Source organism: Corvus moneduloides, chromosome 6 (genome assembly GCF_009650955.1).
Source record: "Corvus moneduloides isolate bCorMon1 chromosome 6, bCorMon1.pri, whole genome shotgun sequence".
NCBI lineage: Eukaryota > Metazoa > Chordata > Aves > Passeriformes > Corvidae > Corvus > Corvus moneduloides.
This window is the reverse complement of record NC_045481.1, coordinates 1,223,492-1,238,436: the sequence shown is the minus strand read 5'-3', so window position 1 is coordinate 1,238,436 and position 14,945 is coordinate 1,223,492. Positions and strand designations below refer to the sequence as shown.

Sequence of the window (14,945 nt, the reverse complement as noted above, 5' to 3'; positions counted from 1 at the left end):
GACACGGCCAGGTGAAAACAATCCTTGAAAGGTTCCCATCATGGCATTTTCCCTTTTATTTCACAAGTCGTGTTTCCAGGGACAAATTCCACCCTCAGGACTGAAGGCTGAACCCACTCTGATTTTGTGCAAAGGTTCATCAGTTCGGAGGTGTCTTCCAGCACTGTCTTGCTGCCTGGATTTTAGTTTTCATGGAAAACACGGCTTTGGGGCAGCTTTTGGAAACTCGGGGGCTTCATGCAGGAAAAAATGACTCCCAGAAATGCCGTGGTGGGAGATGGAAGTGAAAACTTTATCAGGATGATCCCAGTGTGTTCCTGAATTTCCTTCTGTGTCGGGTGTTGAGAACCTCATCCCGAGGATTTCCATCTGTGTTGGGTGTTGAGAACCTCATCCGGAAGTTTTCCTTCTGTGTTGGGTGTTGAGGGCCTCATCCCAAGGATTTCCTTCTGTGTTGGGTGTTGAGAACTTCATCCTAGGGATTTCCATCTGTGCTGGGTGTTGAGGGCCTCATCCCAAGGATTTCCATCTGTGTTGGATTTCCTTCTGTGTTGGATTTCCATCTGTGCTGGGTGTTGAGAACCTCATCCCAAGAATTTCCTTCTGTGTTGGGTGTTGAGGGCCTCATGCCAATGGTTTCCCTTTGGATTTTTCCAGGTTTTTACATGTACATCGAGACGTCCCGGCCCAGGCTGGAGGGGGAGAAGGCCAGACTTGTCAGTCCCATTTTCAGTGTCGCTCCCAAAAATCCCTATGGAGCCACCAACACGGCCTATTGCTTCAGCTTCTACTATCACATGTATGGACAGCACATAGGTGAGAGAAAGCCAATGTCCCGGTCCTTTCCTTTGGGAAAAATAGCTGGAAAAACTTCCTCTTGTTTGAAGGGAAAGCATGGGAGCAGTGCCAGCCCCTCCGAGGGCCTGTTGTAATCCAGGGAGGAGCTTGAGAGCATCCAAATTGTGGCAAAATTCTGTTTCCACTAATCAGGAATTTGTAGGAAGGAGGAATTTCCCTCTTACGGCTGGGAAGTGTTTCCTGCACGCGTGAGATTTGGAGCAGGGAATCGAATGGGAATCCCGTTGATTTGAATGGGAATTTTAGAGCCTGGAAAGAGAAAAGTTGATGTTAACATGGATTTTTCCTGCTTTTAATGGGATGTTTTAGGAATTCCTGACCGGAATCAGGATCAGGCAGGGAGCAGCAGCATTCCCCAGGTATTTTCCATGGAAAAGTCATGGAGAATTTGCTCCCACTCTGCAGGAATGTGGATTTTCAAGGGGTATCTGTGAGTGCTTCAGGCATTCCTGACTGGATTCAGAATCAGGCAGGTAGCAGCAGCATTCCCCAGGTGTTTCCTGTGGAAAAGTCATGGCAAATTTGCTCCAAAGCTGCAGGAATGTGGATTTTCAAAGGGTACCTACCAGTCTATTTTTAGTCCTGGCTCTTCCAACACCCAGGTTTAATTTCTTTCTGTGGCATGGAAAAAAAAAAAAAAAAAAAGTGGAAAAATACAAAAGTCCAAACAACAAAAAGCCAATTTTTGGAAGTCTTTTGTGGGGTTCTTGGTGCTCCCAGCTTGCCAAGAGGTCTTCCAGTGTCAGAGTGACCTGATTTGATGTATTTTTATCTCTGTTTCAAGGGCAAACTCATCCTCCCAGGGAATTCTGGTGGTTGCTTTGTCCAAGCTCCCCCTGCCCTCAGGCAGAGCTCGGATTTTAAGCAGAGCAGACAAGTGCACTCAGGTTTTTTAGTGCTGCAGGAAGGTGGATGCAGCCCCAGGTTGGAATTCTCCTGGCTCTGTGCTGCAGCAGGAGCTGGGATTTTTATTGGAAAGAAGGGATTCAGCCACTCCATGCTGAGAGAAAATACAGAAATTGCAACATTTATTCATATTCTGGTCATTTATTTATGGGGCGTTATGAAGAACGAATTACAAACATTGAGGGCCAAAAGGGTTTCTGGAATTCCTGATACATATTTGGAGTGTAAAGGTTTTTTGGGATAATGTAAAGAAAAACAGACACTGAGGTCTGTCCAAAACCAGTGGGATTTGGGTTTTTTTTCCTCGATTTCCTCTTGAGCAAGCATCTATCCTTAGATTTTTGCTGGGATCCCCCTTTCCCTGTGGAAATCCTTGAATTGCCAAGGCAAGGAGGGACCTGACCCCGGGTGACAGTGGTGATCAGCGACCAGAATTCCACTGGATTTATTCCTGGGAATATGGACATGAGTTGTAAAAATCCCAAATTGCTCAGTATCACTTTGGTTCCTTAGTTTTTAAAAACTGCAACTCCCATCATTTTAGCCAATGTTCAAAATTCCATTCTTTTATAGAATCCCAAAATCCCAGACTGGTTTGGGTGGGAAGGGACCTTAAACTCATCCCATTCCAACCCCTGCCATGGGCAGGGACACCTTCCACTATCCCAGGGTGCTCCAAGCCCTGTCCAACCTGGCCTTGGAAAGGCTCAGGGGGGTCTTATCCCTTGGAAAAATTCCTGGATGAAGAGTGTGAGGAAGCTTGGGGATGCTCAGGGACAGGACAAGGGACAATGGGAGTAAATTAAAGTGGGGACAATTCCATTTAAACATAAAACTACATTTTTTTAGCTGAAAAGAGTCGAACACCGCCACAGGTTGCTCAGGAAAGTTGGGAAATCCCTGTCCTTGGAGATTCCCAAATCCAGTGGTATCTGGTCCTAAGCACCTGCTTTAATTAAGCCACGCTTTGGACGGGATGAGCTCCAGAGGTGTCTCCAACCCCGGCCATTCCGTGGGAAATATTTAATTGGTAATAGAGATTTTTTCGGAATTACATTTTATGAAGGCTTAATCCCCCGTGGATAATTCCAAATCCCATTGCTGGGACAGATTAACTGTTTTATCACCAGCTGTCACAAGCCTTGACCCCTCACCGGGGCTTTGGAATTTGCTGCCAATGTGGAGAGGTGCTTCCTATCCCCCTTTGGGAATGAATCCTGCCAGTCAGGGCAGCTCTTGGATTAGGAGGCATTCCCAGCTCATGGATTTATCCGCCACAGCAGGGTTGGAGCTGCTGACTGAGCTCCAAACACCACGGAATCCCGGAATGTTTCGGGTTAGAAGGATCTTAAATCCCATCTCATCCCACCCCACACCTCCCACTGTCCCAGGCTGCTCCCAGCCCCAATGTCCAGCCTGGCCTTGGGCACTGCCAGGGATCCAGGGGCAGCCACAGCTGCTCTGGCAATTCCAGCCCAGCCCCTCCCCACCCTCCCAGCCAGCAATTCCCAATTCCCAATATCTCATTTATGATCCCTGTGCTGTAGGATCCAGAAGAATCCCAAGCAGTACCAGGGCTTTTATTCCCATCTCTCAGGGACGAAGCATTTTGTTTCCAAAAGAATTTCAGTGCTCATCCAATTGCTTCTACACTTCCAATAATGTTTGGAAAGATCCCTAAGAAAATGGGATGTGATGCTGGAATCATGCTCTGTTCCTGGTGTGGATTGGTCTTGGGGTTTAAGGGAGATGATGCTTCATCCTCCACTCCTAAAACTGAGGGATCCCAGTGGTATCCATAGGAGAATATTCCTATTTTAAATAATTAAAACCCCTTCCCAGTTTATCCAGCTCAGCTTCTGTGCCTGCTGGTCGGAACTTGGGATTCCGTGGAGAGGGGGCTGAAATTTCCCTGGAGATAAGGAGAGGTCCTTGGGAATCTTCGCAGGGAGCAGAGTGCAGAGCTGAGCTCATCACTGAGATCATCCCCAGTGTTCATCCAGGAGATAAGCAGGGTTATCCCATCCCATTCCATGGCAGTGGGATTTGGGAAGAGAAGGGCTTTCTTCACCTGGAACACGCAGCTCCTGCTCACAAGTGGGATTGTAATTCCTGACAGATCCCAGAGCTCCCTCGGGGAGTGCTGGCTGCCGGAGAAACCAGCTGTGGATCCAAAGGAGAGGTGGATTATCCCTAAAATAAGAGAAATAGGAATTCCCATTCCTTGATTTGAAGCAGACAAGGAGCTGCTGTTGGGAAGAGGAAGATGAAGAGTCTCTGTCTTTTCTGTGTTCCAGGGCTGAAACAAAAGGAATTTGTACATCCATTAGAGCTGTCACCACCCATTCCAACAATCCATACTTCCCATTTTTCCATCCACACCCCAAAATGGGACATTTCCAATTGATGCTCCAAGAGCAATAATTTTTCCTGCCATGAGAGAGCCATCCCAAAAAAAAAAAGGGGGAAGCAGAACCCGCTGTGAGAGCAGAGCGTGAAAGCTGAAGGGCCGAGATGGCAGAGATGATCCCAGAGCATCCCGTGCTCTCCTGGCAGGAGAAACGGAACTTTATTCCTTCATTCCCAGTTTTTACTCCTGGCCACTGCTTTTGCCTCCTGCCAGTCACTTCATGGAATCCCACAATGGTTGGGGTTGGAAGGGACCTTAAAGCCCATCCTGATCCATGCCCTGTAAGGCCAATCCTGAGCATTTTTGGAAGATTCAGTTTGAGCTTCATCACTGGAAGTGCCCAAGGCCAGGCTGGACATCGGGGCTTGGAGCAGCCTGGAACAGTGGGAGGTGTCCCTGCCCATGGGAGGGGTGGAATGGGATGGGATTTAAGGTCCCTTCCATCCCAAACCATTCCATGATTCCATAATAATGCAACATAATATTACAATATAACATTACAATGATATAGATATAAATATAGATAATAGAAATGTAAATGTAAATATAAATATAGAAATAGAAATATATTTGGAGGAGGGATGAGTCCTAACAGCATTCCCAGCCCTGCTCCATGCACCTGGGCTGGGCTAAAGGAATCCCTTTGCAATCCCTCTCGGCTTTTAGGTCTTTCTCTGCTTTGTGTGGAGGCAGAGCCAGACTTTCCTCAGCAGATCCCTTTGTGCCCATTCCCTGCACTCCAGGCGGGATTGCTGCAGTGGGAGGAGGGCTCCCTTCCCAGCTCCTCCAGGGAAGATGGATGATCCCATTCCGGTCACCCTGGTGAAGGAGCCATCAGGGGAATGTTTCCTGCTCCATTGAATGTCCAGCCTGATGTTTTCCAAAGCTCCACGTTTGGCTTTTGCTGGAAATAAGGACTTCTCCTCAGCAGGTGCAGCTGCCTCAGATCTGAGAGCTTCCCTTGGAAAAGTCATTTGTGGGATCTGCTGTGCCAAACATCCCAAAAAACGCTGCTCCTGTGGGAACGTAGCTGTCTGAATGTCTCAGATTAAGAGAAACACATTGAATTTCCAGAGCACAAGGAGGCCCCACTGCCCCACGCATCCACAGGCAACCACGGTGGCAAACAGGACCAAAACCCCCAAATTCTGTGAATTCATGAACCCAGATAAATGAAATTTGGGGTTTTTTTGGTGCACCAAGAGTCTCATTCTGTTCATGCCTGCAGGTGACCCTGGTGTCAAAAATGTCTGTGCTGGCACCAGTTGCCTACTGGTGGGGAAAGGTGCAGCTCTGTGGGGTTTTCCTGCATGGGGAGGGATTTTGGAGATTATTTTAACTCAGAGGATGCTGCTGTCCTACAGAAATATTCCCAAGGGTGTCACATCTCTCTCTGAGATGGATCTGCCAGGCTCTAGGGCACTCCAAGGCTTCAACAATGGGCAGAGGAAAGCTGGACGGTTTTAAGCAAGAATTCAGCATAAAGCAATCAAATTGCTGATTTCTCCCTGGATAAGGAGGTTTAAATGTCAATTTCTTGCTCCAAAGCACAGAAAATTCCTTTTTGCCTGTTTTCCCTGGAATTCTCGTGCCTTTCCTGAGCTGCAGGATGGGTGCCCAGTTCCCCTCCGCTGGGAGTTTCCCATCACCAGTTCCCAGCATTCCTGAATTGCAAAGCTTTTGAATTCATGCCGAGGAAGTTCCACACCTGCTCAGATCCATGGAAAGATGGGCGAGGAGGGTGCTGCAGCCAGCCCAGCATCCCTGCTCCAGGCAGAGCCTTCCCAACTCCAGTTCTCCTCCTCTTTTCCAGGAAGTTTGAACGTTTACCTGCGGCTCAAAGGTCAGACTGCCATAGAAAACCCCTTGTGGTCTTCGAGTGGGAACAAGGGACAGCACTGGAACCAAGCCCGGGTGAACATCAACCCCCCCACCTCATTCCAGGTAAGGCTGGCACCTCCAAGAACCGGGAATTCGGGGCTAGGAGGTGGATTGGGAACACCGACCCTTTTCTATGGGATTTCACAGCTCTGGAAGCTGCTCACGGACAGATAATCGCTCTCCTTGGGCACCACGGAGCTTAATAATGCTTGAACTCAAAACACCTTCCTGCTTCCTAAAGAATCCAATGGGATTTGGAATTATCCATGGGGGGTTAATCTGAATAAAATGTAATCCAAAAGATGCTGGCAGTGATTCCAGCAGGTTGTGATTTCAGATTAGCAAGTGGGATATAAAATTCCTCGCTGGGAGAAGTGATTGAGGGCCCCTGTGTTGGAGGTTTTTGGAAATACGTGGATTTTCTGTGGGAAAAGGAAAGATCTGGGAGTGTTTGCTGGGAGCATGAGACACAGCGGGGTTGTGACAGGTTTTTCACACATTTCCTGCTGGGGTTGACAGGGAGGGGCTGAGGGACCTTTAGAGGAAGTTCTCAGGCACTCCGGGAGCTGTTTGGAGTCGGAACCATCCCCAAAAAGCAGCTGCTGCTGCCAGCAGGTCCTGCTGTAAGCGAGGCTGGGAATGTGGTGATGGAACGTGGGAGTCACAAGCCGTGCCCAGAGTGCAGGGTTCTCCTCTGAGAGCTCTGTCACCTCCAGGCCCCTGGGGGAGAAAATGTATTGTTGGGAGAAAGAGCCACAGACCAGTTTGGGTCTGAAGTGACCTTGAATCCCATCCCATTAAATCCCATCCCATTAAATCCCATCCCATTAAATCCCATCCCATTGAATCCCATCCCATTAAATCCCATCCCGTTAACCCCCTGCCATGGGCAGGGACACCTTCCCCTATCCCAGGCTGCTCCAAGCCCTGTCCAACCTGGCCTTGGAAGATTCCTTCAGTGCAAATCCAAACTGCTCTCCTAGAAATTCACATTGGGTTTCGCTTCCTTTATTTTCAGGGAATTCCTCATCCTTGGTTTTTATTTCCATGCATGAGAGGCATTGACAGGAGAGAAATGGTTTGGTCCATGGGATTGCAGAGCAATTGCAAGGATGGGAATTAGAGGAAAATTGAGGGAGAGGGATATGTGAAGTACAGTGTGACAGGAGAGAGAGAGCTGGGAATGTTCACCTGGAGAAGGGAAGGATCCAGGGAGAGCTCCGAGCCCCTTGCAGGGCCTCAAGGGGCTCCAGGAGAGCTGGAGAGGGACTGGGGACAAGGCCTGGAGGGACAGGAGCCAGGGAATGGCTTCCCAGTGCCAGAGGGCAGGGCTGGATGGGAGATTGGGAATTGGGAATTGCTGGCTGGGAGGGTGGGCAGGGGCTGGGCTGGAATTGCCAGAGCAGCTGGGGCTGCCCCTGGATCCCTGGCAGTGCCCAAGGCCAGGCTGGACATTGGGGCTGGGAGCAGCCTGGCACAGTGGGAGGTGTCCCTGCCAGGCTGGGATTCTGGGATGTTTGATGGGAGCAAAGTGTCAGGAATGGGGAGAAGAGGGAGAGCAGAGCTGAGGAACCCTGGACCAAGCACAGAAAAGATCAGAGTGGTTGAGTTTTTCATTGGTGAAGTTGGGAAAAATCCAAGAACTCTGAAGAGTGAACGACAAAGACATGTTTTAATATCTGAACATAAAAAATGGCCTGGGAAGGGGAGGGACAAGATGGATTTGAGGGATCTGAGGGGGTTTTGGAGACCTGGGAAGGGCTTTAGAAAATCAGGGAAGAATCAGACATTTGGGCAGGGAAATGGAAAGGATTTGGCAGCAGCAATCCCAGGGAGTAGGGGAGGGAGAGTCCAAAGGGAAGATCCTCTCCTTGGCTGTTTTTCACCTTTTCCATTGTTGTGTTTAAAGGTTTCAGCATAAAATAAATGCAAAGCTCTGACCAAATTTAGCAAATAAATGTCAGAGCACTCAGAGCCCTAAATTCCTTTTTTTTATCATCTCTTGCATCAAAGCAAATTTCATTTTCCATTTAGGAGTGTAAGTAGGAAGGAATATAAAGCTCCCCATTAAATTTAAGGAGAGGGAAGTGAAGGGAATCTTTGCAGTAAAACATGGCAGTGACAAGGAAATTAAAACTTTTTATAGGGTAATTTATAGGGGGAAAAGATTTTATACCTTGTCAGTCCCTGTGATATAGAACAAAGCTCTTGTCTTGGAGAACTGGGAGCACTGCAGTGCCTTAAATCTCAAAAATATTCCACAAATCCGGCTCAGATATTCAGATATTCAATATTTGTAAGGAATGAACACCCCAAAAATAGAGACCCCCAAAACCAGGGGGAAACGTTGGTTCTGTCATCCAGGAAATGTCAATTTTAGTTCAGGTTTGAGCAGTAGGACATGGCAATGGTGTGGATGATTGGGATTAGATTTATTGCTACTTTAGGATCTAAATATTGCAGTATCCAAATAAAAACTCCAGGATTTATCCCAAAGGATTGGTATCAGCAGGTCCTGGTCCCTCCTGTTGGGTCAGTGCCACCCCGTCGCTGTCTGAGCCCCAGATGGGCTCAGCCCACCCAGATCTGGTCACTTTGTGTCCAAAGAACTCCAACAGCAGCAGGATGGGCTGGGAACATCCAGGCTTGCAGCCCTTGGCCCTGCAGGATTCCCAATCCTAAATCACAAAACTATTGTGGAGTTACTTTAGGATTTCTCTCCATGTTTGGGTGATCTCAGCGCTTCCACTCACCCATCCAAAAGGGAATATTCCCAATTTTTAGGCTGGAGGTGTCCTTGACAGGGGGAATGTGAGAGACCAGTTTGTCCCAGTTGGCCCAGTCTCCAGCAGGATTTTAACCCCTTTTGCAGGTCGACGTGCACTGAACTGAAACCTCTCAGCTCCCCAATTTTAGGGTTATTAATGACACCCTGAAACCCCTCCTGCACCTGCCCACCTGGTGGGATTGTCCTGGGACTCCCCAAGTGCCTGGCAGGGAAAGGAAGAAGGGGTGAGAGGGGCACATGGGGGAGGATAAAAATCTGCCTGAAATCCTGTGGAAAAATCCAAGAATCCCAGACTGCTTTGGGCTGGAAGGGACTTAAAAACCACCTTGTTCCCCTCCTGCCATAAGCAGGGACACTTTCCATATCCCAGGGTGCTCCAAGCCTCGTCCGACCTGGCCTTGGACACTGCCAGGGATGAGGCAGAAGCTGAATCTCCCAAAACCACTCAGGACTGGCTTTTTAGGGTCAGAATTCCGTTCCATTAAGAGCAGGGTGGCTTTTCTGTGCACAGAACCCCCCTTTTCTCCAGCTGGATGCAGTATTTGTAACAACAGCTTTGCAAAACCACAATGGGGTTGGCTTTTTTTGGGGATACTGATAGGGAATTCTGCTCGATTGGCACCTCCTGCCCGTCCCTGGGAGCTGCCGGTTGGGTTCTGCTCCGTGCCCTGTCAACTCTTGTGCTCTGATTTGTTCTGAGTGTGGAGCAACCCCTCTCTGAGGGCTACTGGAGCTGCTGCCAATTGCAGCTTTTAATTAAACGCCGCCTGTTGTGTTTGGACAGAGCCCTTTAGGCTGGAAATTGTTTTCCATTGTCAGGGAAAATTGGACTTTCAACTCCACTGATGGGTGTTGTGCCTGCTGCCAACGAGCTGGGGCTGGATTTTGGGGGAGGAGATGTTTTCCTCTCACGATGCAGGCACGATTTCCTTTTCCAGCAGTTTGGTGTCAGGCAAGGAATATTGGAGAGAAAATTATGAGCAGGACCTTAAAATCCCAGTCAGCCACTCTACAGAGGTTAAAGTTCCTCTTAAATAGAACTAAAATGCCAAAATGCAACCCAATTCCTCTGAAAAAACATTCCTAGATGGAATCTAAGCTTCTAAACCCACATGTTGGGAAAAACAGATCCTAGCATGGAATTTACTTCCACAATACCGAATTAGGTTATTTGCAAATGTCTTAATTTTAAGAAAAGTGGGGGTTTTTTGGTACTGGTTTCTGTTTAAAAGAGGGGTAGGAGAGACATGGGGCTGTCCCCGCCACCAATTCCTGCCCCAGCAGGAGATCTTGGAGGTTAAAATCCACCAGGGAGATCCCTGTGGCCTCCAAACCAAAGGAATTCCCTTCCTGAGCCCTTGAGATAACAGTAACTTTGAGTTATGGATGCAGGGACACCAGCCTGGATCCTGGCAGGTTTCTCCCAAGCTTTGGGCCCGGAGAAGGATGCAGGGGACAGGTCCTGTCCCATCCACCAGGTGCAGGTGAGGGATCCCAGTGTGGACAATGGGATGGGAGGGACTGGTTGGGCCACGTCCAAGAGCCAGAAATCTCAGTTTTCCATGGAATTTCCCTGGCTCCTGAGTGTTTTCATGGAATCTGTGCTCAGGTGGATGCTCAGTCCTTCAATACATTCCTCAAGCTGGGCCTCTGCCACTCACTTCAGGTGGCAGGAATTCTGGGGGAAAATCTCCTTAAAGCTTTAATTCCATTGAATCCTGCTCTTTGCCAGAAACCTCTGTTTTCCTTGGAATTTCTCTTGCTCCTGAGTGTTTTCATGGAGTCTGTGCTCAAGGGGACGCTCAGTCCTTCAACACATTCCTCAAGCTGTGCCTCTTCAGGTGGCAGGAATTTCTGGGAAAAACACCTCCAATCTCCTTAAATCTTTGATTCCATCCAATCCTGCTCCTTGCTCCAGGAACGTTGTCCTCACACAAGCACAGCACACAGCGGTGGAGCTGCTCTGGACACACCAGGTGACGACTGAGGATGATTTCCAGCTCACTCCGGAAAGGAAAAGCCCTCAAAGCTCACACCCCTCCTTGTCCACCCTCACGTTGATGAGAACTCGGCTGAATTGGTTTTCCCACCCTGGGAAACAACATCCCAAACCCACTAAATTGGTTTTTCTCACCCCAGAAGTGTCTGAAGAGCATTCCAAACCCACTGAATAGTTTTTCCCACCTCAAAAGTGTTTGTAGAGTATTCCAAGCCCATCCTCACAGGTTAACGCCGGGCCGAACGCAACGGAACCTTTTTTATTTATCCCCCTCTGATCTGCTGGACATTTTTCATTTATCCCCCTCTTCTCTGCTGGATGTTTTTTACTTATCAGCCTCTGATCTGCTTCTTTTTTCCAGCTCATCTTTGAAGGGATCCGTGGCCCTGGAATCGAAGGGGACATTGCTATTGACGATGTGTCCATTGTGGAAGGAGAGTGTATGAAATCCGACCAACCGGCCAACAGTAAGTGGCTCCGTCCCACAAGCTGCTTCCTGTATTTCTGCTTCCCAAATGGATCTTTTCCAGCAGAACAGTCCCTGCTTTGGTTCAGCTGGAAGGTTTAAAGTGGAATGTTGTCCTTGGGAATGCTTTGCTCAGATGGGAGATGCTGGATGGGTACGAGGCAGAGGTGAGAGCAGTGGGTGACTCCACACTAGGCTGGGCTAGATTTGAGACACTCAGATAAAACAACATCAAAACAATGTCCAGGGGGCCCAAACCATGTGAAATCCATGGAAATCACTGCTGTGATTCCCTGAGGACTTTGTTTCATCCCTCCATCCCGTGTGTGCATTAAAACAGAGGTAACTACACGGCCAGGTGGATTTTCAGCCAGTTCCTGCTCTATCCACCTGGTGAGGGCTGTCTTTGTCCCCTTGTGCTGGGAGGTAACCTTGGAGCACTGTAGCAATGCTGAGGGGGTGTGGGCACCTCTTTAATTCTATTTCCCCCCCCTTTTTTGTAGATCTACGATCAGGTGCTGTTGGGACATTAGTACATATACGACTTCTCCCACTCCTCCTCCTCGTGTCTGTCTTAAGTCATCAGAGGTGACCTTATCCTGGCAGAGGCTACAAAAGATTCACCAGGCACTGGCATGAAGAAAGAGTCTTTGTAAAATGGACATTTCCAAACAAACTACCAAAGATTCCTCCACTGACTGACTCGAAAGTTAACTAAATACGTAAATAAATAATTAAAAAAAAAAAAAAATGTAGAAAGCACTGGGGACTTGAAAAGGCGTCATGGGAGTGGAACTCACTAAGAACCAAGCGTGAGACCGAGATCTGGCCTAAGTAAGGAAGAGACCTTCAGGTGCTTTTGTGGTCACTGATGAATTCAGCATCATCTGGTTGAACTCTCGGCAAAGAGCTCTAGAAACCCTTGTCAAAGCACAAAGTCATGGCTGGTTTTGTTTCAAATGAATCGTTTGCTTGTTACCATGGAAACCTAATGGCCTGCCAAAAAAAAAAGAGGAAGGAGAGAGAGAGAGAGAGGAAATACAAACACAAAAAGAGAAAGAAACACCTCACTGTAAACAGGGTACGTGAAGAGCTGGCGTTCATTTTCCCTTCGCGAAGGTTTTTAGCGTAGAGTCAAACAAATGTCGGCCCTTTCTACTTCGGCTGTCACCTCCCCTCGAGGATAACCCGGAATCGGAGCTGTTTGCAGACATTCCCGTGTCATTCCTCATGGCTCTGCTTGGTGACTGTGTGCTGTCTCCTTTTGCATGCATTCCCATCCAGGATGTGCCACCTGGGCTTACATTTGTCACAGGCTTCACTGGGAGTTTGCTCGCGGCCGCTGGAAGATCCCTCTCCCCTCCCCACCAGAGTCATCAGCTCTACGGAAGTGAAGAAACCAAACCACCGTCTTTTATAAATTGCCATGGAAACCAAGTGCCTTCAATGAAACAAGCCTGATTTCAAAAAAGAAAAAAAGAAAAAAAAAAGAACAAAATATATATATATACATATATATATAAAAAAGAAAAAAAATATAATAAATGTAATAACGATGATTTCAACACAGAAGCTTTGCACCGCTAAAAACGTGGGTTGTGCAAACTCTTTTCTAAACAAACTCTGGAGCCTGGGTGTGCAGGCAAGGAGACGGAGCCACTTCTGGAGAAGGATGGATGGACCTAAGCTGCTGTGGAAAGCCTTTGGGATGAGATCCGTGTTGTGTGACCTTCCAGACAGCCATGGCCTTTCAGCTTCTTATCCATTAGAAACAGCTCCCGTTGGTGCTGCCGATGGGGGCAGCACTTTTTGTTGTCGTCGTCGTCGTCGTTTCAGGTTCTCCAGTGGGTCAACCAGAGGAACAAAGGTGGTTCAGACACACACTTGATGCAGAAGGTTGTGAAACACAGGATGATTTTCTTACTCTCCCCCTCCGTTGGGATGGCTCCCGACATCCGGAGCTCCGGACGCCCCGAGGGGGCTCTGCCTCTGCCCCGGAGCCAGACTCGGTGCAGAGGGCGAAAGATTATTTTGTTATTGTAGCGAAATTAAAAAAAAAAAAAAAAAAAAAATTAGAAAAAAATTTAAAAATAATCCACTTTTACAAGGAAAAAAAAATAAAAGCTGTACAAAATGGGTTCGAGCTACCCGAACACGTGCCGGTTTTCCACTGCATTGTAAAGTTCCCTTCCAGTTGGTTATGAAATTTGAAGACCTTTTTCCTTAAATTATCTCAGCTTTTAACTTCCTTTAAAAAAAAAAAAAAGAAAGACTTTTGTCTAAAGAAGAGTATTATTATTATAATTATTATAATTATTATTATTATTCTGTGTTCTCTCGACACCCTAGGATTAAAAACAAAACCTGATATGCAAATAATTGGAGTACAAATGTGAAAACAAACAAAAAAATGAGTATAAGAATTGCAAATAGGAGTATAAAAAGCACAACGAGATGCAGTAAAACAATGACAAGGCTTGATTTTTTTTATTCTGTAGAGAAATGTTTGTGCAAATTCAGTAATTCCACTGAAGAGATAATTTTCCAGCTCTGTTCAATAAAGCCTCTTTCCAGGTAAGGCAGCCCCGTGGTGCGTGTGTTTGTTGAGGCCCTGGCAGGGCGTTCCTTGCTAAACTGGTGTCAGCTGGAGTTATACTGGTCCATACTGGTGGTGCTCGGGGGCTGGAGCATTCCCAGGATGCCCTTGGCTCCCTGATTTTCAGGCAGTTTTGGTGTCTTTAAGTCCCTGTGCTCAGAAGATGGTGGGAACTCCAAGTCAGGACATTTTCAGAGAATCCCAGGATGGTTTAGGTTGGAAGGGACCTTAAAGCTCATCCCTGGAATCACAGAATATTCTGGGTTGGAAGGGACCCACAAGGATCATCAAGTCCAAATCTGAACTGAATGGTCCATACAAGGATTGAACCCACAGCCTTGGGTTTATCAGGACCTTGCTCTGTTTGGAAGAAAGTGGGAACTCCAAGTCTGGATGGACTGTGGGGTTTGGAAGATGGTGGGAGCTCTGAGTGTGGATGGACCATGGGGTTTGGAAGACTGTGGGAAGCTCCAAATCTGGATGGACTGTGGAGTTTGGAAAACTGGCTCTGAATCTGATGGACCATGGGGTTTGGAAGATGGTCAGAACTCCAAATCTGGATGGACTGTGGGGTTTGGAAGACATTGGAAACTCTAAGTCTGAATGGACTGTGGGGTTTGGAAGAAAGTGGGACCTCTGAGTCTGATGGAGCATGGGATTTGGAAGATGGTGGGAAGCTCCAAATCTGGATGGACTGTGGGGTTTGGAAGATGGTGGGAGTCTGGATGGACCATAGGGTTTGGAAGAGGGTGGGAATTCTGAGTCTGGTGGCCTGTGGGGTTTGGAAGGTGGTGGGAACTCTGAGTCTGGATGGACTGTGGGGTTTGACACCCTTAAAAAACACAAATCACCGAATTTCCCTTTGGAAGCTCTGGATTTTTTCTGTGGATGAATGGATGGAGGAGCGGGTCAGGTATGGTGAGACCCTGAGGCAGATTTTCCTTCGGAGGTTGGTGTGTTTGGGAATTCAGGATCCAAACCTTGTCGTGCATGTTCCCATGGATGTCTCCTGAGAGCCACAGAACTGAGGGGTGATCCAAG

At 47.8% G+C, this 14,945-nt stretch overlaps 1 protein-coding gene across 2 annotated transcripts in view; it reads left to right on the top strand.

Moving 5' to 3' along the window:
• MDGA2 (MAM domain containing glycosylphosphatidylinositol anchor 2) overlaps positions 1 to 13,890 on the top strand; it is a 231,845-nt gene extending 217,955 nt beyond the window's left edge. The window contains exons 14-17 of one of the 2 annotated variants that reach the window (XM_032110643.1): positions 658 to 816; positions 5,988 to 6,118; positions 11,204 to 11,309; positions 11,812 to 13,890. In XM_032110643.1, coding sequence (XP_031966534.1) covers positions 658 to 816; positions 5,988 to 6,118; positions 11,204 to 11,309; positions 11,812 to 11,900 — 485 coding nt within the window. In that variant the 3' untranslated portion in view covers positions 11,901 to 13,890. The other variant, XM_032110644.1, reaches the window with a different exon arrangement.
• The last annotated feature ends 1,055 nt before the right edge of the window (positions 13,891 to 14,945 follow it).